This window comes from Arvicanthis niloticus, chromosome 16, assembly GCF_011762505.2.
Source record: "Arvicanthis niloticus isolate mArvNil1 chromosome 16, mArvNil1.pat.X, whole genome shotgun sequence".
NCBI lineage: Eukaryota > Metazoa > Chordata > Mammalia > Rodentia > Muridae > Arvicanthis > Arvicanthis niloticus.
The window spans coordinates 38,507,739-38,533,929 of NC_047673.1; the positions used below are offsets into that span (position 1 = coordinate 38,507,739).

General features: G+C 39.9%; 1 protein-coding gene across 13 annotated transcripts in view; it reads right to left on the reverse strand.

The window, feature by feature from the left end:
- Tenm3 (teneurin transmembrane protein 3) overlaps positions 1 to 26,191 on the reverse strand; it is a 604,001-nt gene that overhangs the window by 156,146 nt on the left and 421,664 nt on the right. For all 13 annotated transcript variants that reach the window (XM_076914147.1, XM_076914146.1, XM_076914145.1 and 10 more), the window contains one exon: positions 9,028 to 9,266. In XM_076914147.1, the coding sequence (XP_076770262.1) occupies positions 9,028 to 9,266 (239 nt within the window). The remainder of the gene's footprint in view (positions 1 to 9,027; positions 9,267 to 26,191) is intronic.

Sequence of the window (26,191 nt, forward strand, 5' to 3'; positions counted from 1 at the left end):
CTATGTCTTTGTGTTAGAAGTGGAAAATGTTTTGTGAAAATTCGCCAAGAAGATTTCCTACTGAAAACCAGGATAAAACCCCAAAGGATACCGACAAACTTTGAAGAGTGTTAAAGGAATGCAGAAACGCAAAGAACTATTGTTATTAAAAACAAACAAACAAACAAACAAACAACCCATTTTGTAGCACTCAGTTTTTGTTCGTTTTGTCTTCTTTTTGCGCTCAAAGCCTCAGAGTGCTCCTGAGGTTCGTTTAATTAAAAGATGAATTTTCTCCTTCCCCTCAGGTAGGCTGTTTGACCCTGCGACTCCATCCACCATTGAATAAGGCTTAAATGTGTCTTAATTTCATGACTATAAGAAATAAAATATTGATTCCAAAATTTCAGCTTTACAATATCCCTCCTCTAAAATTTAGGGCAACACAGCTTTCGGTGAGGTGATGAAATCACAATAGTATAGAACACTCCCTTTTCCAGCTCAGGTAAAATGCATTTTTTTTTTTTTTAATGTAATGTGTCAAAGGGTTAAGGGAAGATTCTGTGGTGAAAACTGGGTTGTAATTCACCGCATGGCTGTGTTCTACAACCCACTAAAATGGCGCTTTTATTACAAGGAGATGTCTAAAAAGAAAAAAGAATGTCACCACATTCTTTATTTTACCACGTATATTTAACTGGTTGGCTGTGCACGATGCATAAAGGGTTGGCATGTATTTCCTTCTAAGCCTGAGTTGCATATACATAGCTAGTACTGTAATCAACTTCAAGGTACACAGACAGGTAAAGATGTTCAAAACATGCAGATATGCTCAAACATGGCACAGATAGTGGCTAAGGAATCCTAACTGCAGTGAACCTGGCCCTGCGGCTGCTTTTCACTAGGTTCAGGGTATACGCTTGTTCTTTAACAGCCCTTTTAGCAGGCACATGACAACATCTATTTTCGGTCTTACTTCCCTTAGGAGCAGCAGTTCAATGGAAATAAATAACAACATATATATTTTTAAAATGAAAAGGAGAATTGGAAATTCGTGTGGTTCTTTGGTTAACAGCACATGTCAGGAAGGCGCTCAAAAGAAAAATAGCGCTGAATTATCTGCAGTTTTCGGGAAGTAAATTCATAAACCTCAAAAAAAATTCAGCTTTTTTTTTTTCCGGCTACAGGAAAAAAAAAAAAAAAAACCTCACCAAGTTGTTACAAAGAAATGCAAAGCAAGGGTCAAAGGACACAGGATTCATTTTTAGGGATTGATAGAAGTGTTCTGAAATTGCCTGGGATGACAGTTTACAAAATTTGGCGAATGTTACCACCACTGAATTACATATTATAGATGGGAGAACAAATATCTGCTGTCAACTGAATTATTGGTTAGGGAAAAACCTAGTCAAATGGACAAGAAGCTAAGAAACTATGCTAGCACAGTACATTTTAATAGGATTTCTGTTTTCTCAATGTTCCTGAAGTTGGAAGAACATACATGTGATGATTAATACTGTCAACTTAATAGTATCTAATATCATCTTGGAGACAAAGCTCTGAGCATCCACAGGACCTAATGGTTAACTTAGGTGAAATGAGGCTGGAAGAGCACCCTAAATCTGATATGTACCGGGTCCCAAAGTACATGACATGTAACTCATTCCTGTCTCTCTGTTTCCTGTCTGTGAATGCATCCTGAACATCTGCCTGTAGCCCGTGGGCAGCCATGATTTCTCTGCGAGCTGCACCTTGGAACCGTGAGTCAAAATAAACCTTTACTCTCAACTTGCTTTTATCAGGCACTCTAGCCCAGTGATGGAAAAAAAAAAAAAAAAGAGAGAGAGAGAGAGAGAGAGACTAACACACTGTGCAAACACCTTCAAGGCTCCCTATGAGGGTAAAATGCAGACTCTTCAGACTCTGCCTAGTGGTACCCAGAACCCAAAGGCAAATGCTGATAACCCTGCTTCTTACTCAGCTCCTGTGAACTGCTTGCTGCAGCTGTAGGTGGTGTTAAGTCCAACCTTGACTTTGGTTTGTATTTAATGCTGCTCCCCGTGTTCACATATCAAGATGCAGTGTCTGGATCTTTAGGTTACCCTTTGCCAAAGGAAAACAGGTCTCTGTAAAGAAAGCGTGAGAGCCAAGACCGCTATTCACTGTGGAACTGTGAATGCCAGCAGTGGTTTCTGTGAGGGACAGTTCATCTCTGCCCCCACTCCACCCACTTCTGCTCATCTTTAAAATTCCAATTTTGGAGGGAAAAAAAACGGAGGATGAATGTATTAGGGGACATCAAAGTAGGTCGGGTAATTTTTTTTAAAAAAATAGTTCTAAGTCAGTATCATCCAAAGATTTAACACTGTGCTTAGTAATCGGAGGGATTTCCATCCCATAAGGGCCTATCACCTTAAAGGTCAGAGAGGATTTTAATTGGGAACTCAGGAGTAGAAAGAAAATCATCATGTGACTACTGAGAAGACGGTCCCAATCCCTTAATTGGGATATGCACAGTGACAACACACGGACTATACTGTACGCCAGCCGAGGGCCCTCGATTCACTCCTTTCCAGCCAGCCTCATGATCTCCTCCTCTCCGAAACCTTGTTTTCTACCAATGTCCTAGTCCTGTAGTCTCCAAACGGTGGCCACTGGCCACTTGTGGCTGTTCAAGTTTAAATTAATTAAGAGGAAAAGGAAAACTTCACTTCATTAAATTAATGAGCCACACTTGAGGTGACTTGCGGTTAATGAATTGGACAGGGTGCCAACAGGGCATTTCTATCCTCAAATGGAGCATTTGACAGCCCCGTGGAGACCCTTGGGGCCCAAATATGTTCCATGGGCCCCAGCAGCAGCATCCTGGGACCTGTTGGAAATTCCCAATTTCAGTTCTCACTGAGGATCTGCTGACTCAAAATGCAGGTTTCAAGGAGATTCCCAATCAGCACCTGGGCTCATTCAAGTGTGAAAAAGCACAAGTCTGGACCCCCATTCGTCAAGTTACCTCATCCAGAATGCCCCCAAAGCAACCTTATAAACATAGATTAGATGATTTTTTTTTTCACTCCAACGTTTAAGTTTCTTAACTCTCTTCCCCATTTCTGGTTCTTCAGAAACCTCATCAAATACAGTTAAAATAAAATGGGGGACTTGACCGTATCTGAACTTATCACCTTCATGTCTTAGCCGTGTGACTTTAAGCAGGGTTCTTTTAAAGTAATGGATTTACTTTAATTCATTGGAGATAGTCTATTGGGTTGTGAAATCTAAGTGTGGACCTCCACATATAATCTCAAGCAATGTATGGCGTGTAGTTTCTAGGCACCACTGTTGATATGTGCTAGCTTCTCTTCATATGACCTATCATTAACAACAGGCAACCCCATCCCCCTTGTCCTCTCCCAAGCTCCAGTGCAAGAAAACATGCTAGATGAGGGGTTTGGGGAGATGGCTCAGTCAATAAAGTGCTTGATGTGCAAGCACTGAGTTCACGTCACCAACAAACATGTGAAAAGCTGTGTGTGGTGGCACGTGGCTGTAATCCCAGCACTGGGGAAGCAGAGACAGGCAGATCCCTGGAGCGTTCTGGCCAGCCAGTTTACACAGTGAGCCAGCTCCAGGTTCTGCAAGAGTCCAGCCTCTGAAGAAGAGAAAGAAGCCATCACGTCTGTCAGCGGTCCCTGCCTCCTTTCTTGTACAATCCAGAGGAATATTTTCATCAACTATTTTGTAAATGCAAGTTTTTTAGTAGCTCTAGAACAATTTTTAAAAGGTGAGGGAATCCCACCTCATCCCATTTTTTTTTTAAGTGTAAAATTTTTTTTTTTTTTTAAAGAGGGTAAATCATTTGCTGGTTGTTTATTTTTTGGTATAACCAGAAAATAGCAGAATATTGAATCAGGAGAGGCTGTGACTGTCTCGGGGTCACCATAACATTCCGTAGAGGGGCTAGTTTTATATCCTACAAAGCAAAGCATAGTAAATGGCAGTTTGGAGTCTCAGTCATGCATTGGTGTCTGGAATATTTTCAGTTATATCTGGCCTCGTGTTTCTAGTAGAACCATTTCGTAAGAAAGCCAGACTTTGGTCCTTGCCCTGTCAGAACTGTGATGTCTGTGGTCATGGCAATCCCATTTCCTAACAGTTGTGATAATGTGCTATGAAAGATAGAAATTTTGAGTGTGTTCTGTGTGTGGCATAAAACTGTGAATTGGTGGAACTGAGGACTCTGAGCATTTGGTTGCTATGAGAGGTCTTAGGGAAACTTGAAAAGTCTGAGGCTGGAACATCACTGGAATAAGTTAAAAAAAAAAAAACAGTGTGTAGTTCTTCATTTGCGTACACGAACACAATGTGATTCTTCAGAGTTTGGGTTCGTGAACACAATATATGGCTCTTTTTGGGTACATGTGATCAGAATTGGAAAGTCTGTGTACTCTCCTCCTCGACCAATAAAATCTGCTGTGAAAGAGTAACAACAACAACAACAACAACAAGAAGAAAAAGACCCAGTCTCAAAACTAAAGATGATGACACCTGGACTCCACATGTACACACACATACATGTAACATGTGACCATGTATGTATACATATTTAACTTTCCCACTGTCTAATAAAAAAAAAAAAAAGAACTTGGCTACATAAAGCTTTTGGTTCAGTATATTTTAGCTAAAACTAGGTATTTTTCTGTTTTGCTTTTTGGCTATTTTCTCTATCAAGTATTCTGAAAGCATGTAATATTAAAGAATGTTTTTTTACATGCAGCCTGAGACATTGATTCTGAGTTTCTAGAATGAAGAGCCAACTTGTACCCATAATATCTATCAGAAGATACAGGATTTAAAATGATTTAAAATGGCTACAAAGGAACTGGGCTGCAGCTTACCAGTAGAGTGCTTACAGGTCTCTGGTCCAGCACGCGCCTAGCATGCATGAGGCCCTGGATCTATGCATAGCACCAACCAAAACTAATGAAGTTCCTGAATAAATTTATAAGTAGTTTTAAAATGCCACTTAGATTTTACAGGTATAGTGTGGAAGCTATAAGTTGTAAGGAACGCTGTTTAACAAGTCTGTATGATGTGTGGCGAAAGTGAGTTTGATCAAATTAATAATATAAAATATTTAACATAGAAGGTAAAATATTCATATTTTTAATAAATACTGCTTCAGGTTAAAAAACCAAAACAATAGAAAATGGAAAAGTCAGGTGTGGTGGATCACTTCTGTAATCTCAATATTCAGGAGGTAGAAACACAGGGATTACTGTGAGTTTAAGGCGAGCCTACTCTACAGACCCAGAATCACACTAGTTAGTTCCTTAGAACTTATAGCAAGACTGCCCCTAACCACCCTTCAAAGGGCATGAGTGTGGACCTGCACGTGTGCGTACACGCGCACATACACACAACCTCCCACCCCAATACACACAACCTACGAGCATACACACACACACACACACACACACACACACACACACACACACACACATTAGAGGGTCAATGAGGTGACTCAGTGGGTGAGGGTGCTTGTTGCCAACCCAGAAACACACTTAATCAGAACTGACCTCTATCCACATGCTGTGGTATGTGGGTGCCACGCTCCCACGAATTAAAAATACATACATGTAAAAAAATGCAGAGGAAAACATCCAATGAGAAAACGGAGGAAAATAGGCCTGCTTCTGAAATAAGAAATTCAAATGACTAATAAATACTAAAAGATATAAGTAGTAATACATCAGAACAAAAAATGTTAAATGTAAGGGACTGGTAATGATTAATATAATGATAAAACACAGAGACAACAGGACATAGGCGGTTCTGTGAATGGGCAGTGACATTAAAATGGCTTACAAAGTTCAAAGTGTACCTCCTTTCCTATAGCACCTTTCCTTCAAAGAATTCCTGCTGGGGGAAGAAGTCCGATCAAATGAACAGACATGGACACACAAATCCATTGTCACACGCATGGGACAGTGTGTTTTGGGGGTTGGTTAATTAAAAATAAAATAAAATAAAATAAAATAAAATAAAATAAAATTACATTGACAGTATCTAGTGACTAAACAAGGAAAGACTGGTCAAAATAAATGCAGGGCTCGAATCTCAAGCTGCACATGCACGGAAAAATAGCTGCAAGGGACAACTTGAGCAACCTAGGTCTCTCCTTCCACCCTGTGTTCCAGAGATCAAACAGACTTTGGGACTCAGCAGTGAGCACTTTTACCTGTCTAGCCGCTGAGAGTGTTGTCCTGTGATTGCAATTAATTTTCACCTTCTACACAGGTCTTTCTGCGTTCTTTGAATTTTTCATAGACACAAGTAAAAACAAACAGCAAAGTCTGTGTGTTTCCCCCACTATCCCCTCGTCTTCAGAAGTTATCCACCTCAGCCCTCCTGAGCCTTCACCTGAGGAAAGAGGCAGGGTATAGAGAGGCTCATCCTCCAAACTTTTCATGGTCATACTGGAAGGTACAAAAAACATTCTTAAATATTTTTAGAATCCTTTCTTCTGCTTTATAAAAACCTCATTTCTTAAGCTTTTGTTTCCTATAAATAATGAACCTGAAAGATGGAAAACCAAGGTCTAAGGGTGGCGTCACGTTATGTGAATGTTCTGAAGTGGATCCAAGGATGAAACTGCCTTGTTAGTGATGCCTGTGTGCTATGGGACTGATCTAACGTGAGGGTGGACATCACCCCCATCCACGCCCACACACATACACTCCTCCCATACCTGCTTTACAGGCACACTAACTAGCCAAGGACAACCTTCCCTGAGACAAGTAGCCTATTCTCTTTTCAAGGGTGAAGGCAACAGCTTTAATCAAAACAAGATTTATCACACAAACTGACGAAGGAACAAAAACTGCTTTAACTGATCTAAAAACAGTCGTGTAAGTGTGATAGTCATTTGGATACAGGAACGTTGATGAGAATTCTAAGCAGACTTTCTGATTTATTGGAGTTATTATTTTTTTTTTTGCTAGATAACATTGGCATTTATTGCCTTATTTCCCATGACCTTAATTCAATCAAAACACATGCGCTGTAAACAGCTGTATTGAGCTGAAAGGAACACACAGTGTTTCAGCTATTCCGGGTAAAGAAAAAGCAAAGAAACACATGTGGATTAACAGTACCAAAAGATACAAAGTAGAATGGGGGACCAAATAATAAATCTGCCAATGCAAAAACAGAGATTTTTTTTTTTTTAATTTGGAAGTCCTATAATTATATTTACTGATGGGTCTTTTCAAAAGAATGCAAGTAGTCATGTAACATCACACGGGATGCTAACTTTCCCTGGCAGTCACACTACCAAAAAAAAAAAAAAAGATGAAATCAAGTCAAGCTGACCTTCAAACCACCACAAGGCTAGACACCTGCCAATCACAACAGATACCAGCTAGTCATCCCAAGGCTCAAGTCCAGCCCTGCAACAGCATCCGTGTGGCCTGTGCCACGTCTTTAAAAAAAAAAAAATCCCCTACAAACACATATGGGTAATTAATCATGTTCCACTTAAGACTTGCACATTTCAAACTCATTTCAAATTCTTCTACAGCACACTTTTGACAGCTACAAATAATGTATAAGCTAACTAGAGAGGATTCTCCTAATGGCCGGGGTATTTTCTAACTGATGACTAAGGAATGAACTCTTACTACTGAAGCTGCTCGTTTACCTGAGAGCATCAGAGACATAGTGCGGTCTTGCTGGGGTGCTATGTTGTGATGATGTGGTATCTGGTCTGTTAGCAGAACGAAGTAAACTTGGATTAAAAAAAAAAAATTGATGGACAGGTGGATTTCATCTTGCCTCCGTCTGAGTGACTCCATCTGAGTGATGGGTGGTGACTGCTGGGAGTGTTGTCTGAACACCCTGATGAGGATAATGAGGGTATCTCCATGTTCAGACTAAAACTGAGCTTTGAATCATTAGTGATGTCATCCATGGTCTAAGAATTCGAAATAACAGGTCCATAACACGCCACACGCCTACCATCCCTGACTCAATTATCTCCCAAGTTCTTTCATGCTCTACAGTTCTGCATTTCCATTAACCACAGAGACTCAAAATGGTTACTTCCTTTTCCCAAGTACATAATTTATACCCGAGGTGTATTGCCGGGACTGGCAGAGGCCGGCTGCAAGAGCATATAGCATTCTATAGAGAGCTCTGGGATACTCGTCTTTCGTGATAGAATTTCATGGGGCATCACAAATTGCTTTGTAAACTTGGAGATGCATCACTGGCTGTTGCTCTTGGTGTATAAGCCACACAGCCTGTGATTTATCTTAGTGGATACCATTAGCATTTCAATGTGGAGGGTTTTTCCTTATTCCTCAGAAGCAGATCAAAATACCACGGAGTCTTTCTGACATTTAAGAAAGCCATTGCCAGCAGTATAGATGCTCAAACACATTATGCAAAAGTTAAACTTAAAGAAATATAGGAGGAGCTCTCAGCATCCAGGATATGACTAAGTGGAAAGCACGAGCAATACATTAGAAGAGGCGAGCTCCTCCCATATATGGATGGCTACATAATCACGTGTTACTTTATGAGGCCCAGTTCTCTGCAGTGTTCGTGAATAGAAGACAATGGTCCTTAGTGTTGAACTTTACAGGTAGACAGCAGAGTTCACCAAAAGCCACGTAATGGCAGAAAGTCCCTTACTAATGGGCATGGATTGAAGGAGGGCCCTACACAGTGTTGAATCCTGCACTGTCCATGAATGATTTTGTGTGGAGGAATTGTCCTAGACATCAGAGTTTCACGGGTGATGGCATCAATAGCAGTCATATTTATGTCCATGAATAGTGTAGCATCTTACAGAAATGAATTGTCTACCAAGCCAGATTTCCTACTTACCACATCTACTGAAGTTATGTAAGAAATTCATGATTTCTAATATGTTCCAACACCACCTTTACAAAAATAATACTCAATATATTCTAGAGCAAACAGAACTAACAGAATAGCATAATGCGCCAGTTTACAGGCGAAATGGCTTTTAAAATGGCTTGTTCTTACCTATAAAATAGGAGAGGAGTATGGCCAGGAGCACCGAGACCCCTACAGCACACAGTGCCGTACATCTCCAGCTGCAGTACTTTGAAGACTTCTTGAATTTAAAAGCACTTCTTGACAGGGTGTTTCTAGGAAGTGGCCGGGTAGGCGGAGAATAAACAGAGCCAGATGCCATTGTGTATCCCGGGGTTGCCGTACTGAACAGTGGCGTCGTCCCTGTCCCTGTTTTGAATAGGAAATGCCTGTGGAAAGGAGGATATCATCATAAGACACGGGCAAATTAACATAGGACTGTTAAAATGGACACACAGGGACTAGTTCTCTCTCTCTCTCTCTCTCTCTCTCTCTCTCTCTCTCTCTCTCTCTCTCTCTCTCTTTCTCTCTCCCTCTCTCTCTCTCTCTCTCCCTCCCTCCCTCCCTCCATCCTTCCTAACCTTCCCTTCCTCCCTCTCATTTGCCTCATATATTTTGTTTTGAGACAAGGTCTCATGTAACTCAGGCTGGTTTTGAACTCACTGTATAACTGAACATGATATTGAATTTCTGATCTTCCAGCTCTACCTCTTGAGTGTTGGTTGCAGTGTGTGCTGGCACATTCCGAAACCCATGGTTTATGGGGTACAGGGCATCAAACCCAATAGACAAGTGCTCTACCAGATGAACTACATTCCAAGCTCTGCTTCATATATTTTAAAACATCTATCTATCTATCTATCTATCTATCTATCTATCTATCTATCTATCTATCTATCTATCTATCTAATCTACCTATCTGTCTACCGAGTGTGTGTATGTGTGTGTGTGTGTGTGTGTGTGTGTGTGTGTAGGTGCAGGCATTCATGTATCAAAGACAACTTGTGAAAGTCAGTTCTTGCCTTTCTCTTTGTGGGTCCCAAAGATGTAATGCAGGTTGTGAAACCTGACAGCAAGCATCGTTACCTGATGATCCATCTCAGTGACCCTCATATGCTTCTAACAGTTAAAGTTAAGGCAATGTTTCAATTTAAGAACGATACCATGAAAGTGACCTGAGAATAATTTTGATGGTATACAGCAGGCTCTACACGCCCAAACAATCCCTATGGTTTCAAGTAGACCTCTTGAGAGATGAGGGAGTCATGCGAGTCACACTGTCTCCTGGACAAAAGCAAGCTGGACCATCTGTGGAACCCACACAGGTTGCACAATAAATGAATGGCCTCCCGAGTAGTTCCTCATAACTCAGATTATAAAATTAGTCATCCTTCATAGCTGTGCTTGTATGCACATTACAGGAGAATATGCGCTCAAGTGCATGAATGTACATGCATGTACCCATACCCTGCTGGTGTTCTGACTCCTTACTGACTTTCTAGATATCCATGGGTGTGTTCTCCTTCTAGCCTGCTCCTTCACTGCTGAAGACTCTTAAGCCTGGCAGGCCAGCTGGTCAGGTCCTGGTCACGCATTTTAATTTGAGTGTATGTCGAATGTAATCAGCAAGGGAAAGCTTGTGGAGACTGGTGGAGGGAGAGACTCACAGAGTATGTTTTAAAACCAAACCAAAATCAACAAAGAGATCAGTGAGGCAGGTTGTGAAAGACACAGGTTCTCTAAAGGCTGAACTATGGACACTGGGGCAAACTGCCTCAAAACTGCAGCTTAAAAGTATTTAAGCAGCAAGTTAAGGAATGCATAACAAGAATACCAAGTAAAATCTTAAGGACAGGTAACTAAGATTCTTTTTTTTTTTTTTTTTTTTAAATTTATTAATCATTCCATTTGTTTACATCTCAAATGATATCCCACTTCCCAGTTACCCTTCCATGACGACCTCATCCCATCTACCTTCTCCCCCCTCCCCATTGCCTCTATGAGAGTGCTCCCCCACTCACTCCCCCACTCCCGTCCCACCGCTCCAGCATCCCCCTACACTGGGGCATCAAACCTCCACAGGACGAAGGGCCTCCCCTCCCATTGATGTCAGACAAGGCCATCTTCTGCTACATATGCAGCTGGAGCCATGGGTCCCCATTCTTTCATTTTTCCTATTTTATTAATCTTTGCATACAATATATTTGATCACATTAGTCTTACACCCTCCCCTCCGACTCATTGCATGTCCTCTTCCTATCTCATGCCTCTCGCGGCTTCACGTTCTCTTAGATTCTTGTTAATAATAAAAGGGCGTTCAAATTTAAAAACACTTTGTGTTTCATGGCTTTCATTTACCATGATAATACTGTTCAGATCCAAGTCCTAGCATGAACTATTATTACATCCTATTCTAAGGTGTCCAGTGCAGCCAGCAGGCTATAATTTTTTATATTCAAGAGGTTAAAAGTGTCCTTTCATTCTCTCCCATAATACAGTATAGCCTTTATGCAAGATGCGTTTATGGGGTCATAGCTAAGTATTTTCCATTTTAACGCTCACACTTATTGTGTATTTTAAAAAGGCTAAATATATCAAACAGGTTAAGGACTTCATAGAAAAGACTTGGGAAGTTAGACTGCTAACATTTAAAATCTTTCCTATTCTCTGGGGACGTGTCTTTGAAAAAGTTCCTTAACCTCTCTCTGTATTTATCTATGTCATAGGAGTTATGAGAGTTAAATCAACTATAAAGGACTGTAAAATACTTCAAATATAGGAAGTGCCGTGTGAGTGTTGGACAGAGGAGGGAACAAACTCATGATTTTAGGTGTATTACGACTTAGAAAAGGAAAGATGAAGGCATATTTAAGGAGTTAGCAGTCTCTCGGAAAGTTACCAGTGTGGCTGGTTTTAGTGGGAGGAATTCACTCAGACATGTGATTACTAAACTCATCAGTGTTTCAGTCCAGTGATGGAGTCAGGATGTGATGGCCTCTTTGGCAAGTGGTGGGACTGGGAGGTGAAGCCTTCTTGAAGGCTTATGTCACTGGGGTAATGCCCTAGAAAGGCTACTTTGTTCCACATATTTATCCTATCTATCTATCTATCTATCTATCTATCTATCTATCTATCTATCTATCTATCAATCATCTATTGTCTGTCTATCTACCTATCATCTATCTATCTATCTATCTATCTATCTATCTATCTATCTATCTATCTATCTAACATCTGTCTGTCTACCTACCTACCTACCTACCTATCATCTCTCTCTCCCTATCTATCTATCTATCTATCTATCTATCTATCTATCTATCTATCTATCTATGGCTCTATGGCTGATATGAAGTGGCCTGGATAACTTCTTAATGACAGATGGGATTTGAACCTGAGTCTGTGTGACATTCAAGACCATGGCCTTAGCCCTTCATATCAGATACTAGAAACGTGAATATCTATAAGCATGATATGAGTTTACTAGATTCTGACTTCAGATTAGACGTTCTGTGTTCTGTTTAAATTTGCAAACCTGAGCGATCAGTATACACTGTGACTGGTAATTCTGGCAAGGACCTTTTTCAAATACTAGGTTTAAATTGCCACGAGATTGTTTTCTTTCTTTTCTTTTTTTTTTTTTTTTTAAGATTTTATTTATTTATTTTACATATATGAGTACACTGTAGTTGTCTTCAGGCAAGCCAGAAGAGGGCGTCAGATCTAATTGCAGATAGTTGTGAGCCACCATGTGATTGCTGGGAATTGAACTCAGGACCTCTGGAAGAGCAGTCAGTGCTCTTAACCACTGAGCCATCTCTCCAGCCCCGATTGTTTTCTTTAGATTAAAAAAAATGCAACTTTGATATATTGTTAAGAATGCAAACATAGGTTCCAGGGGTTTACTTCAGTGGAACATCAAGTGCCAAACAGGACACAAAGTGCTAGGTTCAGCCCTCAGCAACATTATTGATCAATATTAGTAGAACTAAAAATCCGTGTCCTCAGAAGAGTTTCTAGTTTATTAAATGCATACATTTACTTTTGCTGTTGCAAGAGAAAGCATTATTTTAACTGGGGTGGGAGAGGTCAGTTACGTTTATTCCCGTAAGTGAGACATTTCTTTCTTGTCTATCTAAAAGACTACCCGTATCAGCTGATTCAGATTAGAACACGGGTACCACGGCACAAAATCAATGCCCACATGTAGACAGTACTGACAGAGCAGCATCTCACAAGCGTCTAACATTTTAAAATAATGGTGTTCAGGATATTCTGATACCTTTCTAATATGTAAGGGAAGAATCTAGATTATTATTTGTATAACAACGGACTACTTCAGGTCAAGTCTAACTTCAGAACAGACATGGTAAAGCGTACATGTACAGGTTCTTAGGCCCAGAAGGAAAGGCCTATGTCTAAATAGTTGCTGTATCATAAGACATGTGGTTTCATATCTGGTAGAGCTGGGCTAGCTTTGAGGTTGGGATGAAATGTTATCTTTTGAAAGGCAACATATCTTTACCAATGCCAACACATAAAAGAGGAATATGCTATCATCAATGCAGGTCTTTAAGCCCTGCCTCCACCACTTAAAAAAAACACAAAACTTTTCTTAAGATTCAATATAGTGCTTCCTTTATGTTTAGAACTCCAAAAATACCTCATGAATATTGAAATTCAGCTACATGAAGCATGCATAATGACTTTCCATAGGGGAAAACGGTCTTGTCACCTGATTCTCCACGAGGCTCGTATCTGTGTCATTAGTCCTACAGTTCCTTGCCAGACCATACGCTCACATGTAAAAAAATTCGGCAGAGATTACTATAAAAAAGCATATGTTTTGACCTGGCTTCCCCATGAGTTTTGTAGAATAAAGACTAATTTTTTTTTTAACTCCTTAAACCATATTTGGGAATGAAAAAAAAAAATTGACTCCTGTGAGGATGCCCCCATTGTATTTAGTAATAAAGCAGCAGCGGCCGCTTTTTCACATAGAGCATACCGGAGCCAGCTGATTTCTCTCTCACGTCTAATGATGCCCTGCGTGATGCCTGCCTGCAGTTCTTCAGCTATCTGTACCACTGTTTTCACTCTGCCGGTGAACTAGAGAGGCACACTCGAAGACAGATTATCAGAGACCGAGATGAGGAAAATCAATTTCGAAGCCCCAAAGACAGCTGGTGGGGAAGGTCACTGAACACTAACAGTTGCTGTGTGGCTTTGGATTCGTGAGAGGAGGGGCATTCTAACAACAACAACAACAACAACAACAACAACAACGGGACAGGAACGACAGAGGTCTGCTGCCTCATTAACTTGGAACACTGTGCAGCCAGTGACTACACACACACACACACACACACACACACACACACACACACACACACACACACACACGTCAAGGATTACTGGATATGGAACACAATCAAAGCTCACTCCTTTGTCTTTGGAAATGGAAAGATCTGTTTCTTTGTTGCTTGGCCTTTGGACCACCCTTTACGTTCTGTTACCACCCAGTGTTCTAGTTTGTATTTTTAATGGATTCTATGATGTGTCTGTCTATGGGTCCTGTCATAAATATAAAGTGAGCAGGGGGCAGAGGCTGGATTTCCTCCTCTTTCTTGGTGACCCCATTTTCTGTCTTCTTGGCCATTGCTTAGTAACTCTAGTCTTTGGGTCTCTCTCTCTCTCTCTCTCTCTCTCTCTTTCTCTCTCTCTCTCTCTCTGAGGATCTTGATAATTTCCAATTATTCTTCAGTCCTGCCTGCCCTTCTGCTACCCTGTGTATTCAAACGGTCAGAGAAGCCACAATGTTTCCTTCACAGAACGATTTGTTTCTTTCTCTTTGTCCAAGTGGATTAAGTTCATTCTTTCTTCCTGCTCCACTGTGTGTGTGTGTGTGTGTGTGTGTGTGTGTGTTGTGTGTGTGTGTGTGGTATGTGTGTGTGTGTGTGTGCCCGATGTCCTGTTCCTTTGCTCTTCACCTACTCTTTGAGATACTTTTACTCACTGAACCTTGTTTAACTGGGTGGCCAATTCATACCTCCCCATCAGCCCGTGACACCATATCCTCTTTTCTCTGCCTCCCAGGGCTGGGATTATAGGTGGCCATTACTATGACTAGTTTGTTACTTACACGTGGCGGATTCAAACTCAATTTCCCATGTGCAGCCATCATTTCTACCTACTCCTAGCCAAGGTCCATACATACATGTTTGCTGTTTTGCTTTTGTATCCTATCTCTGAGCAGGTCTGTACTGTTCCAGAGTAATTTCATTTTTAATTTCTGTCTTTCAAAGTATTACTTCACAACTTAACCACCAAGAGATTAGCTTTTTAGTGGTAAGATAATTTTGGGTAAATTAAATGTGCCTTTCTAAACCATATCACATAAAATTATCAATAAATTGATACTTAGTTCCGAAGTACAAAATTATGGAAGTTATAACATGCTTATGAGTCACTAAGAATAATGGGTTAATACTTATCTTTTGTTCATAGGATTAATAGAATCATGCGATTCGTTCAGTAGGAAGTAAATGGCTTAAGAAGTTAGAAAATTCAGGCGCCCAAATGAAAAACACCTCTGGAAAATGTGTGGCTGCATCATTCAAAGCCACCTGAGTCATTTCCTCAATGAGAGATTAGGGCAGGAAAAAAAAAAAAAGTCAAATAGAAAGTGTGCCATTACAGAATGAAATTTTAATGAGCTTAACTAAATATATGATTATCTTTTTCGAAAACAGTTTGTTTCTTTCCAGGTGTTATACAATGGGGACGATCAGAATAAAGGGCTGGCAGTTGGTGTTCAGCTCCTGTCCCTAAGGCATATTTGAAAGTTGTATTAAGGACACAAAGACACCTGGAAAAGTTATTTCTATTGTATTGTGTGCATCTACTATACACTATAGGGAGGTGTTGATTATTCCTTCCTCTTCTTAGGGTCCTTGTTGGACAAAGAAGGTGATTTACATCAAATTGTTTAACTAAAATGTCTCCATGCTCTGCTCTTATTGACCACTGTAGGAGAATCTATACTAAGCTCCCAGGATACACATTGATTTCTATCTCTTCACACTGGATGCTCTGATTTTAGCAACATGCCAACGAGGCTGGCTGCACTTAGCCAGATTCGAAATCTTTCCAATATCCAAAGTTTTCATTTAAGAGGTAAGAAAAACTCAAGGTATACGTTCCCGTTCCTTCCGGCAAAACATAATTCTCTGGATTTAAGAGGCTTATTAAAGGTCTCACATGATTTCCTGAACATCAAACGCCTTTCCCAAAATGACATTTTTCAGATCTAAAGCAAATGAATCCCATACTTGTGGATTAAATTTACCTGGAAATGTATGGAAGCTAAAATTAGCTACTGGGTTCAAAATAGTTTTAACTCACTTGATGTCAAAACAATGGCTAGGCTGCCTGGCATTCGTTTTATGATATTTTTAAAACAAATTAAAATATAGAACATTGCATTGTTATTTAGCTGTTTTTATTTTACCTTCTGTCACTCATTTAATTACTTGTGGTCTTCAAGTCTTTATTAAGGTTTGCCTGCAGAAGGTGTATCGGACCAAACGAGTGATCAGCATGGATCTCAAATGAATTATACCTGGGAGACTATGTGAACTACGACCTAAGCATTCTGATCACTTAAAACCCTTTTCTCAGTCTTTCACAGTCTCATCATCAGGTTTCAAATGTTACACTACAAATCCAACAGTTAGCTGTCTGGAGTATATAGTTAAACATGTTCATAGTTGATTGAAAGCTGGAAAAAAAGAAACAAATAAAACCAGTGCCTTATATAATGAAGAAATGCTAAATTCTTACAGAGGATAAATAAATAGAAACTAAAGAATGTAAGCTCACCTAGAAAATCATTTGTTTTATGTGAGTGTGTATGTGTGTGCACCACACATGCAGATGCACATGCGTGAACATACATGCATACACAGTCATGCGGAAGCAGAGGTCAACCTTTGTGCCACGTCTTGGGAGTCATTTGCCTTGTTTTTTGAGATGGCTATCTATCTCTGGGACCTAGGGCTGCACCACAACAGGGTGGCTGGCCAGCAACCTTCAGGAATCCCACTTTCTCGGCCTTGTCAACATGAGGATTATATACAAGCACTGACACACCCAGTCTTTCCCAGGGATGTGACTTGAACTGGACTCAGGCATGTGTGGCAAGGACATAGCTCACTGAGTTTCTCACTAGCTTCAGGAAACGATCCATTCTCATTTAACGCCATTTGTTTTTCTTGCCTTTAAGCAACATATTCCTTACACATTCACAGAGATACCCAGTACAATTACTTATAATGCCAAAATACTTAATAGTGGATTCGGAAATAAATCTATCACCTAAGGATGCTGGTCCCCAAACTCTCTGAAATACTTGAACTAAATAAAGGATTGAAGAACTAACTGCACATACGGCCCAGCAGTCCAAATTGTCCACCATTAAAGGCATGCCACAGTTGTCTGTCCTTGACACAAAGGAAACAGTGTGGCCAGATAACTCACGGAGTCAGGGGTATGGGCCGAACTTGTGAACTTCTGTAGTAGGGGTTAAGCTACCAAGCTGAACAACAGGCTCCAATAGACCACTGGATAGCTTAAACTGGTGCCTTTTAAACAGCCTGTACAATTTTCTTGTAGTCTCCTTAAAACCCAAGTAGTGTGTGTAAAAGTTCAAGAACTGATGCAGACCCAGGGACCACACTGTAAGAAGCAGCACAGGAAGGTATTAATGGATTGGTTCCTCAGCTTAACTTTACCTTTGACATTCCTATCTAGTCTGTATAACATGAGAAATCAATTCAAGAGACTCCAGCTTAGAAACTTACCGCCCATGATGCACTCTAGTTAATTAGAACAAATGGAATTCAAGACGCAACTCATCAGACCTGGACAGGCTTAAATATCTTTTAATGTTCTGTGTCATATTTTTAGTTTGCTTTTCCTTTCCTTTCCCTCCCTCCCTTCTTCCCTTCTTCCCTCCCTTCCTCCCTCCCTCCCTCCCTCCCTCCCTTCTTCCCTTCTTTAAGCTTTCAATATCCTCAAATTTTTGTTCTATCTTACCTTTGAGTTTGTCTCTTAAGAACATTGCCATAATTGGCTTCACTTCTAATGTTACTGTTACATTTAAACATCTACCATGTAGTTGCACCTTGCTTTTCAACTTAACGGGGCACCAGGTGCATTCTGTTTTCTAGTCTGATTTTCTAGTATCTGTGTCTCTCCACACATTTCTGCCACATCTACCAGTGGCGCATCTTCACTCATAAAAGCCTTCCTTGGCTGGATCTCCATTCCTACATTATCACAAAGACTTCTGAACTACAGAGAAGTCTGAACCAGAGAAACCCACGTAACGATTCAGATGAGATATGTAAACTTTCCATAATGTACCAAATGAGAAGATAATATTATCTTTCTTTATTAACTTTTTTTTTTTTTTTGGAAATTTTAAATGTGTTTTTACCCCTAAAAACTTTCTCTCACTTTGTTGGTGCCACTAAAATTTGTTTATTTTTTTAAAGTACTTGCAGAAATCCTTCTGGAAAGTTCAATTGCAAATGTTTTGAATCCTCGGTGTATGCATCCATACAAGTAAACACAGTGTCCTCTTTTCCATTCTAATTTCTGTTTTGAGAAGAAGAGAACAGAAACATTTTTTCTCTGTGGCCTTGCCTTTTCCTATCCTTTCTCCTTCTTTGAAACCTGTGGGGACAAAGCCCTGGCAACCAAGGCCATCTTCCCAGGGCTGGCCACCAAGGTAGCACTACAACATTCTGGCAGAGGTCACAGCAGGGGTCTCTTCTGATCTACAAACCAAGGCACCGAAAAAATTCTGTCACTCAAGTTCAGAGGGAAGAGAATGCCAACGTAATTGAAAACGAAAAACCCAGAGTGAATTCTCACTATTACTGTTCAAGTCTTCCCTTTGATCCTTTAGAAATTCTCTTAAAACATGCTTTCCAGGGTGTAAGCAGGAGCCGCGGCAAAGTGCTTAAGTGCTAAGGGGAGAGTTAGAAGTGCACAGAAGACTAGTTTAAAACCAAGTTTCTCAACCAGAAGTGTGGCAGCGGGGGCAGCATTTGATGCAAGCGATAGCTGAAACTACAAATTAGCAGATGGGACCTCAAAACTGAAGGACCAGTCTTGAGGATTAACTGAGAAGATGAAACAGTTCTGAAACAACAAAGATGCTTAGTGTGTTGTTAGTCAATGGAGACTCCAGATTTTTGTTTGCATCCTGACCATTTACTATGCTCATTTTAAAAACAGACTGTTCTAGAAAAGGAATGCAGATTTATGCGTGAGTAGGACATGTGAATACTCTAAGAACTGGCTCGCTCACCATGGATTGCTCTGCTGCTAATATGAAGGTCATAGTGTAATAAATTTAATTATAAAACATTTATAGTTAGCAATATACTATGCAATTGTGAAACAGAAAAATTTAGATTTTAAGCTGTCGCTTAATATTACAGAAAGCTAATTTTGTTACAAACTTTAAATAAAAATATTGCAAACAAGAAAACTAAGCATCTCCCAAGGAATCAGGCAATATAAGGATGTAAATCCTCTATCTTGACATTAAAAGAAAAGAACAAATATGTAATGATTCTGGCTGTGATATGGTATGTTGGTGAAGCAGATAAACGACCCCCTCATGCTGAGAACACTTTGGGATCTCACATTTATTACTCTCCTGAACTGATGCGTTATTATCTTTGGCCATCTTTCACACCAGGAGGTGATCCCAGGAAGAAAAACGTCTTAAATGAAAACCTGCTACGCACGACAGTTTCCTTACCGCTACCTGAATTAATATGACTCGCTAGCAAGTGCACCAGAAATGGTTTGAATTAAAAAGCTCTGGGTATTTTAGATAAAAATATTAGCAACGGCCTTCATGTTAATTATATATTAATTAATTACATATATTAAACATACAGTTATACTGACTAGGAACATACAGTTTTGGTGAGCACAACATGATGTGCTGACCAAGCTCTGCAAACAGTGAGGAATAATTATAGCTTCTGTGAAGGTAACTGGGGAAAATATTAGGAAAGATTTTAGTACCTTGACCAGTTCGCATACTCCTATGCAAGCAGAGCTACCTACAATTACACTTAAACACAATCATGGCTGTATAAAATATATGGGGCTTTACCAGGTAAGGAGGCCTACATTTTGAATCACAGGACTTGGGAGAAGGACTTGGGCAGAAGACTAGTCAGTGGTAAGCGAGCCTGGGCTACATAAGGAGACCCTGCCCCCAAACAAAAACAAAAAGCAAAAGCAAACAACCAAAACAAACCGAAACAAACAAAAAAACCAAAAACAGACAAAAATAAAAACCACACTAAATAAAACAAAAAGTCTAACACAACCAACTGTACGATACACCGTATATTTGTTATAATCCATTGTAGTCAGGTAATGCTGTAATCAAGTGTGAGGATGTTACAAACTCTGAAAATGGTAAGAAGTTAATTTTGCATTGTCATTACTAAGGCTTTGTTTCACAGTTTAGTTATTTTGATAGCGTAGTCATGATTTCAGGCATATGAATTGATGTTATAGATACCCTTACGTGTTAGTTTATCAATTGCATCTACGGAGGGCAGTTAGCATGAGCCAAACGTGTTCAAAGGAAAGTAAGAAAGGACGTCTTAGGATAGATCATGTGCTATTTGGACAGGACTTTATTTATTATTGATTCATTTAATTATTGGTAGTCGTCTATGTTTAAAATTGCTTAGAAAAGTTCTTTCAATGCACTTGGAAAGGAAGTTGAGGGCAGATGAAGAGCAGGATTTCAGCTATAGATGTAAGGCTTTTGAAGATTAAGAGCATCTGAAATGCAAGCTATGTTGACAGCACCTCAGTATAAACCAAGACAGCCTATACGGGGGGTGGGGGTGGGGGGGGTGGGGGGTGGATGACAGAATACAAACAGTTCAAGAGCTGGAAGAGATTGAGGCGAGGCCTATTTCACACCTAGCCGGCTTCTAGCCTCCATGACATGTGATAAGATTTAAATGTCACAAAACCTCCACTATGGGAATTATAAAGTCTACTAAATTCAGATATGAACAGAGGCAAAAATGGAGGTGCTTTGCCCCCAACAGACTGAGCCATCTCCTTGGCTCTTTTCATATTTATTTATTTGAGACAATCTTTCAAGTCTTTTTCTCAAAACATAAGTCACTGACAGAAAAAGACACTTGACTTGACCTCCGGCCTTCACATGTACAGGAACACACATGTACGCACCTATCTGTACCTACAGATGTATACACAACACACACATGGAGCAGTCATGATATCTCTAGGTCTTCAATAACAAACCATTTTCCCCACTGTTTCACTGTGAAAAACGTAATGATGATGAGAACCGAAAATAATGATAATAATACTGCAGAATGAATGAATGAATGAATGAATGAAAGTTTAGGCTTTATTTCTGATCTACTAGGGCAACATATCTCAAGTAATGGCTTCCTCACATTACTGTTGCCTTTATGTAAAATAAAAACCCATGCTCGAAAATGGCCTCATTTATGAAGTCACTCCAGATCAGCTGAGACTTTAGTGGCTACTATCTAATTGTTCGAAGATTTGTCAGCATGATCTTTTGTGGTCATAGACATGACTTTATTCTTTATTGCTCTGGTGGTGGTCGTACCTTAGAAAATGCTCAATCAGTTGTTTTAAAGACATGAGAGAAGAAAGGACTTAAGGAAAGCAACGAGATGCAAGGATCATGAACACTGCATGGGACATTTCAGTGAAAGCCTGTGAAGCATGGTCAATCCTAGTTGATGGAAAAATAAAGATAAACCACCTTGAGTACCAAAGTCAAGGTGATGTAGTTCATCAATGTTGAGATGTTCATCCAGATGTGTCTCAAAGCCAAAGCTCCACTCCACAAAGTGGTAAGAATCCATTACTGGGGATATGGCTGCAGCAGGGGGGGTTGAGTACTAGCATTCTAAGTGGTTCTCATACAAGCTAAAATGATACACAATCATATCAAATGGAATCGATGAGGCTTAGCTGGTTAAGGGCATGTCCAAGAAGAAAGTGTTCTCAGAATGGTGTCGCAGACAGCAGGCTCTTCCTCAGGCTTGAATTTAGAGGGGAAAGATACAACGAGGCAAAAGCAAACCACAGGAGGGAAGGAAGGACAAGTGAATACACATGGCGGGGTAACTATTGGATGGTAATGAAACCAGAGGATGGAATGCTGGGAAAAACACAGTGGTAAAACTGAAGAAACATGAACTTTAGGAAAAGGTTCTGTATAGACTCACCATGTAGCAACTGTAAGTGGAAATAAACTACCCATCCATGCAAAATACCTAAATGCACACACACGTGGCAGCTTCACACAAAGAGGACAGAGAGGGAATTCCACAGACAATGTGAGTCAGGTGAAAGACTGGGAACAGGAAACCTGACGAGGCTGCCGCTAAGGAAGAAGTGTTTAAAGACAAGGTCATGGTCACAACAGGGGCACAGCTAAGTCCCTGTCATCAGCTATGACCAAGGAAAGGGCTTCAATGACCTTTTCCTTTGATCATGCTCACAGACGTGACTAGAAATGTGTTAGAAGTCACAAGAATTTCTCTCCCTAGATAGTATGAAAATTAGTTATCATATATGAATATTATATAAAAATTACTAGTTATCCAGAATCAAATATTATCTGAATATACAATACTACAATGTATGGAAATTATTTCAAAAATGAATTAAGCTACTAAATTAATAAATAAATGCTAATGTATATATTTTGTATCTTAATGTGTCACTAAAAAGGAAAAAAAAAAAAACAAAAAACAGACAACCAAAAACAAAAAAAAAAACCAACAAAAAAATGGTTCACTCCAATTAACACAAATAACAATAGCACTTGGTCATAGAGCAGTTTTATCAGGCAGAAGCACATCCAAAGTTTCTCATATCTTAAATAAATCTCACAACTGTGTTCTAACTTCTAAATGATGTGGAGACATTTGATGGTGCATGAAGGCTTTTAATGTTTCACTCCTAACATCTACTGTTTTAGTTAACTGAATGTTTCAAGCACAAGAACAGTTGCCTTTCATTATCACTGGAAGATTATTTTCTTAAGTACAAACTTAAGACACTTGGGGCTCCTGTCTAAAACAAATCCACATATTTCTTGAGCAATGACAAGAAAAGAACCAAGAGATTTTATTCTGCTGAAATTAATCATGATTTAATTTTATGTTTGGCCTACCTCACAAATAGAGTGAGACATGAATATCCCAGGTAAGACAAATACATTCCTCAACTTCTGAGAAAACCAAAGAGCTAACTTTGTTACATATTACTTTTGTTCAATTGTTAACCAATTAGGTGTCCTTATCCTATGTCCATGCTTGCTACTGTCATTTGGTCATTACCTAAAAAACTAGAAAATTCATGTGCTGGGAGCTTGATTTATATCATATCCTGAAAACAACATTATCTTGAGTATATATCATTAGTACTTCGAAAATTGTCCTCAGAGACCACCTCAGTGCGAGCTGCCAGTATTCCTTTTGGTTTTCCACAAGAACTACATGAGAAGACTTCACTGATTGCATACACGGTGACTGTAAGAAACTGAGAAGTTAACCTAGAACTGAGTTGGCAGCTTCTTCCTGCTGGAAAACTTTCCTAAAGTCAAGAATAGCATGCAAGCTGATAGGGAAGAAAAGTGACCAGTTGTCAAATCCATTTGTGACCTGTTTGACCCACAACACTAACCAGCTAGGCAAGGTGTGTACACTACAGCAATAATGGTACCAACTGTCATGTGGGCAACCAAATACTTGGATTTGAGAGCCACCGGACAGGAGTGAATTCACACCCACTATAGTAAAGTAAAAAATTCAGTTTAGCTAATGTGATAGGATATCAAATTCTTTGAAATATTTTTGTTTATATCTGTAAACAAATACTTTTCTCAGTCTTGGTCAGAGAAACTTCTCTATGCAATGAATGGTGGTGAATGCAGAAACTCACTGCTGGCTATTCAAGTCACTGAGAATAGGGAAAATTGCAAGTTCAGACTATCACCAACATAGGCTCAAGGAAAACTATAAAAGAGGTGGCAGAGAAAAAAAATCTAAGAGTCAAAAGAGAGTTAAAAGTCTGTGAAATCCTATCCTTAGCACATGACCCAGCCTATCAACTCATGGCAGCCATGGATACTTGAACTGGGTCTGCATAAGCTGTCAGTCTGTCAAGAGTCTCAGTCATGGATAGGAGAGAAGCTCATTGGTCCCTACCTGTCCCTGCTGAACTACTGGCTACTGATGAATTCTGGGAAAGGTAAAGTCACTGTCTTCTACTATGTATTCAGTCCAGAGAGTGCCAATCCCATGGTCACCAGGATGGCTCTGGTTAAGCTTCGTGGATCAAAAAACAAAAGAAGACATGAACAAAAGGATGAGGCTTGTGAGATGAGTGTGTGTGTGTGTGTGTGTGTGTGTGTGTTTGGGGGGAGTCCTCGAAATGCATCATATTGATATATGAAACTGTCAAAGGAACAAGTTTAATTAATTTAAAATTTGGTCTAGGACTAAAGGCTAGGTCTATGTGAATAAAAAGGCATTTGTTTGTTCTTCCCATCATTCTGCCCTGTGTGTGGTTTGGATTTCTCCCTCATTCACTACCTTCCAACACCAACTCACCAAACTACCTTCATTTGTAGCTACTGTTAGTGTGCAGTTGATTTTCATGTTCTAACTATTGGCATGATGCCTGCTCTACAACCCAGTTAGATCTATAGCATTATAATAGGTTAGTAATAATATCATATTAAACAAATCATGACTTTGCTTTCACTAATCTTTGTAATCACCTGTGAGTCTTGGGCTTAGATTTTCTTGGAATGGACGCTTTATTTCAGTGTGAAAAAAAGGGGGGGGGGGAGACTCCAACTTTTATACTATGACAGATACAGAATCATTCTTTGAGTATCTTTAGAACCACATTTTGGTTTTGTTTCATGTTTTTATGAATTCAAGTTTGCTTTCAATATGATATTTTCACTATGGTGATTCAATTTTAATTTCTCTAATAAAGACTCGTCTAATCTACCATTTTTTCCTTTTCTGACTGCTTGGGGTCAGATCCCAGGGCTCTGCATACAGGCGAGAGAGCCACCACTGAACTACATCACCAAACCGATGTTCTGACTTCACCTGATGTTCTCTTGATAGTGCAAGGAAAAGACAAACAAACAAATCTCTACACATTGCTTTGGGAGTCCCGTACAGCAGGAGCTTCTGTGTGAATGAATAAACAAACGATCAAGGTTTAAATAATTTCTGCACATCAAACAGGAACTAGAGATGTTCAAATTCTTAGTTAACAACTGTGCTCGATCTCATGGTGCCTTCACGTTTGATCTCCCAGACTCCTCATCAGAGGACCAAGGCTTACGATTAACTTCATCCATTGGGATACAATGTTGCATGTTGGGAACAATAAAGGTTTATGTTGGAGAAGTATCCTTGTTGGGGTGAAGTGCGTAGTCAACATGGAGGCGAGCCACCAGATTAGTTCTGTGTCACCTCCTTTCACTGAGAAAAAGGAGTTTAAATGGCAGCTGGAAAGATGTTCCAAGTACCAGCTAGCAAACTTCTGCCCAGCATCTTCTCACCCATCATTTTCTCTTTCTCACAAATGCCTGCCTATCCCACCTCTTGATAGATCCTTTAAGAAATACTCTCAGTTAATGTAAAAGACTACACCGCATCGCTTGGGGATGCAACTGACTTTTATTAGTTATGTCATAATTTTAGGAAAGCTTACTTTAAAGAAAATGATGGTGAGACCCTTTCTGGTTAAGGTTTTCTTAGCCTGGGACCAGGTCTGAATTTTAAAATGTGTGTCCAATAACTTTGGGCTGTCTCTTACATTTCTTTTCTAGAGTGTGACATTCTCTTTCCCCACAGGAGTCCCTGCCTGTCCCCAAGCTACCTTCAACAAAGGAGAGGCCTCAGCCAGCCAATTTAAGTTAATGAGCTACCTGCCCGGGCATATTTTATTTGGAGCAATAGCTGTAACTACAGAGAGGTCCACTCCTCACTGCCTAACTAATGACAAGCATTCCTTCTTGCTCAGGAGGTGGATGTCCAACTTTTCAGTGGGAAACTCTTCTCTTGGCATGGTAAGGTCACAGGGTGTGTGAGAGACTGCCCCTAGTTTTTGCAGGCAAGGTCGACTTGAGCCTGCTGTTTGTCTGATTGTCTCCCTTTCCACT